The 1,906-nt window shown below is 43.1% G+C and overlaps 1 protein-coding gene across 1 annotated transcript in view; it reads left to right on the top strand.

The window, feature by feature from the left end:
- The window catches only part of LOC107703102 (probable ubiquitin carboxyl-terminal hydrolase FAF-X), a 57,097-nt gene that overhangs the window by 13,749 nt on the left and 41,442 nt on the right, over nt 1–1,906 (top strand). The window contains exons 7-9 of the mRNA XM_016505625.1: nt 829–944; nt 1,036–1,287; nt 1,383–1,521. Of these exons, the coding sequence (XP_016361111.1) occupies nt 829–944; nt 1,036–1,287; nt 1,383–1,521 (507 nt within the window). The remainder of the gene's footprint in view (nt 1–828; nt 945–1,035; nt 1,288–1,382; nt 1,522–1,906) is intronic.

The following is a 1,906-nucleotide window of genomic DNA, read 5'->3' as shown; positions in this document are numbered from 1 at the left end:
CCCCGCCCCCCGATTCCACATCGCCGCTTGTTTAGCCCCGCCCACCGATTCTACGTCACTGCTTGTTTAGCCCCGCCCACCGATTCCACATCACTGCTTGTTTAGCCCCGCCCATCGATTCTATGATTCAAGAGTTAAAGATGCTCTAAAGACAACAAGACTGTTCAGAGCCAAGCTGTGGAAAAAGTGTTTGCGTTCTCTTGCTTCTGACCCCAATGTTAGGAAAGAGTGAATGAACTTGATTTTTAATAAAGATCCAGACCGCGTCAGTAAGAACTCGGTCCTTTATTCACTTAATTTTACCGCGGATTCGTTTACAAACAAAGAACAATTCGATGCAGGATTATCAGAAAGATTGAAACTAAAAGAGGACGCTGTGTGACTATATTGAATCCGACAGTAATGTGAAAAATGTTTTCATTACGTGGTCACTATTGCTTTGTCTGTTGAACATATCGTTTGATATGTATTGAGTTATTTATGTGTTTTTGACCAAAATCACAGCAGCGCCCATCTGAGAGGAATGTACGCAGTCAAACACACACAACTGTCAGCCAATCACAGCAGTGTTTACTTCAGAGTCTACAATCCTCCACGTCTATTCAAACAGAGCGTTCTGATGAGGGGTCAAAACAGCACAGAAAATAGCCTATTACTTCTAAATTATGATGTTTTTTGATGTAAAAATCTTTATTACTTCAGAGAACAGTACAAAATAAAAACAGAGGCAATTCATAACCCCTTTAAAAGAAGAAGACATGATAATATTAGACCGTAAGCAGTGTGGTTTGGTTTGGTCGTGATCTCGTCATGGTGTCTCTGGTTCAGGGTTGGCTAGTGGACCTCATCAATAAGTTCGGGACGTTGAGCGGGTTCCAGATTCTGCACGATCGCTTCACGAGTGGCCAGGCTCTCAACGTGCAGATCATCGCAGCTCTCATCAAGTACGTCCATCTGCAGTCCAAGCCGGTTACGCTTCTGCGTTGGAGCTGTGTGAGCTCTCCAGAGTCTCATCGTTTCTCCATTATTTTCCAGACCTTTCGGCCAGTGCTACGAGTTCTTGACTTTGCACACGGTGAAGAAGTTTTTCTTGCCCGTAATCGAGATGGTCCCACAGTTTCTGGAGAACCTCACAGACGAGGAGCTGAAGAAGGAGGCCAAGAACGAGGCCAAGAATGATGCTCTGTCCATGATCATAAAGTCCTTGAAGAACATAGCGTCCAGAGTTCCGGGTCAAGAGGAAACCGTCAAGAACCTGGAAATCTTCAGGTTAAAAATGATCCTTCGGTAAGCCGTGGTTTCTGGTTCACGCTCTGGTTTATAAGCTTGTGATGCTGATCTGACGTCGTGACTAGTCTAATCTGCTCTCGTCTGCTTTACAGGTTGTTGCAGATTTCTTCATTTAATGGGAAAATGAATGCGCTGAATGAAGTGAACAAGGTAATCTCGAGCGTGTCGTATTACACGCACCGGCACGGAAACCCAGAGGAGGAGGAGTGGCTGACCGCAGAGCGAATGGCTGTAAGAACACTATCAATACACAATCAGTCCATCACCGTCACTCACGTTAAATATGACATGCAAACGTACCATGAAGTCCCTGATGTGCAGCTCATAGAGAAAGAGAAACGCAGCTCAACTGTGTAGTATGCACCAGTAGATTTAATCTGTTTTGTGCTGAAAATCCACCTAATTTGCTATTTCTGGTCATAAATGACCAGCCTTTTAAAAAAAAAAAAAAAATAGCATGTAAATCTCTCATTATGCTACGTTATCACTCAATATTGGATTTAATCTTTTTGCCAACACTTTTTTTTTTTTTTTCAATCTGCACAAGTTTTGTTTCTTTCTGGAGCTGATTGACCGTAAGCCTCATTGATCTGAGCTTAAACCTCAGCTTTTGAGT

The sequence above is a fragment of the Sinocyclocheilus anshuiensis genome, unplaced genomic scaffold (assembly GCF_001515605.1).
Source record: "Sinocyclocheilus anshuiensis isolate Anshui unplaced genomic scaffold, SAMN03320099.WGS_v1.1 scaffold682, whole genome shotgun sequence".
Lineage (NCBI taxonomy): Eukaryota > Metazoa > Chordata > Actinopteri > Cypriniformes > Cyprinidae > Sinocyclocheilus > Sinocyclocheilus anshuiensis.
This window is presented reverse-complemented; position numbering and strand designations above follow the sequence as displayed.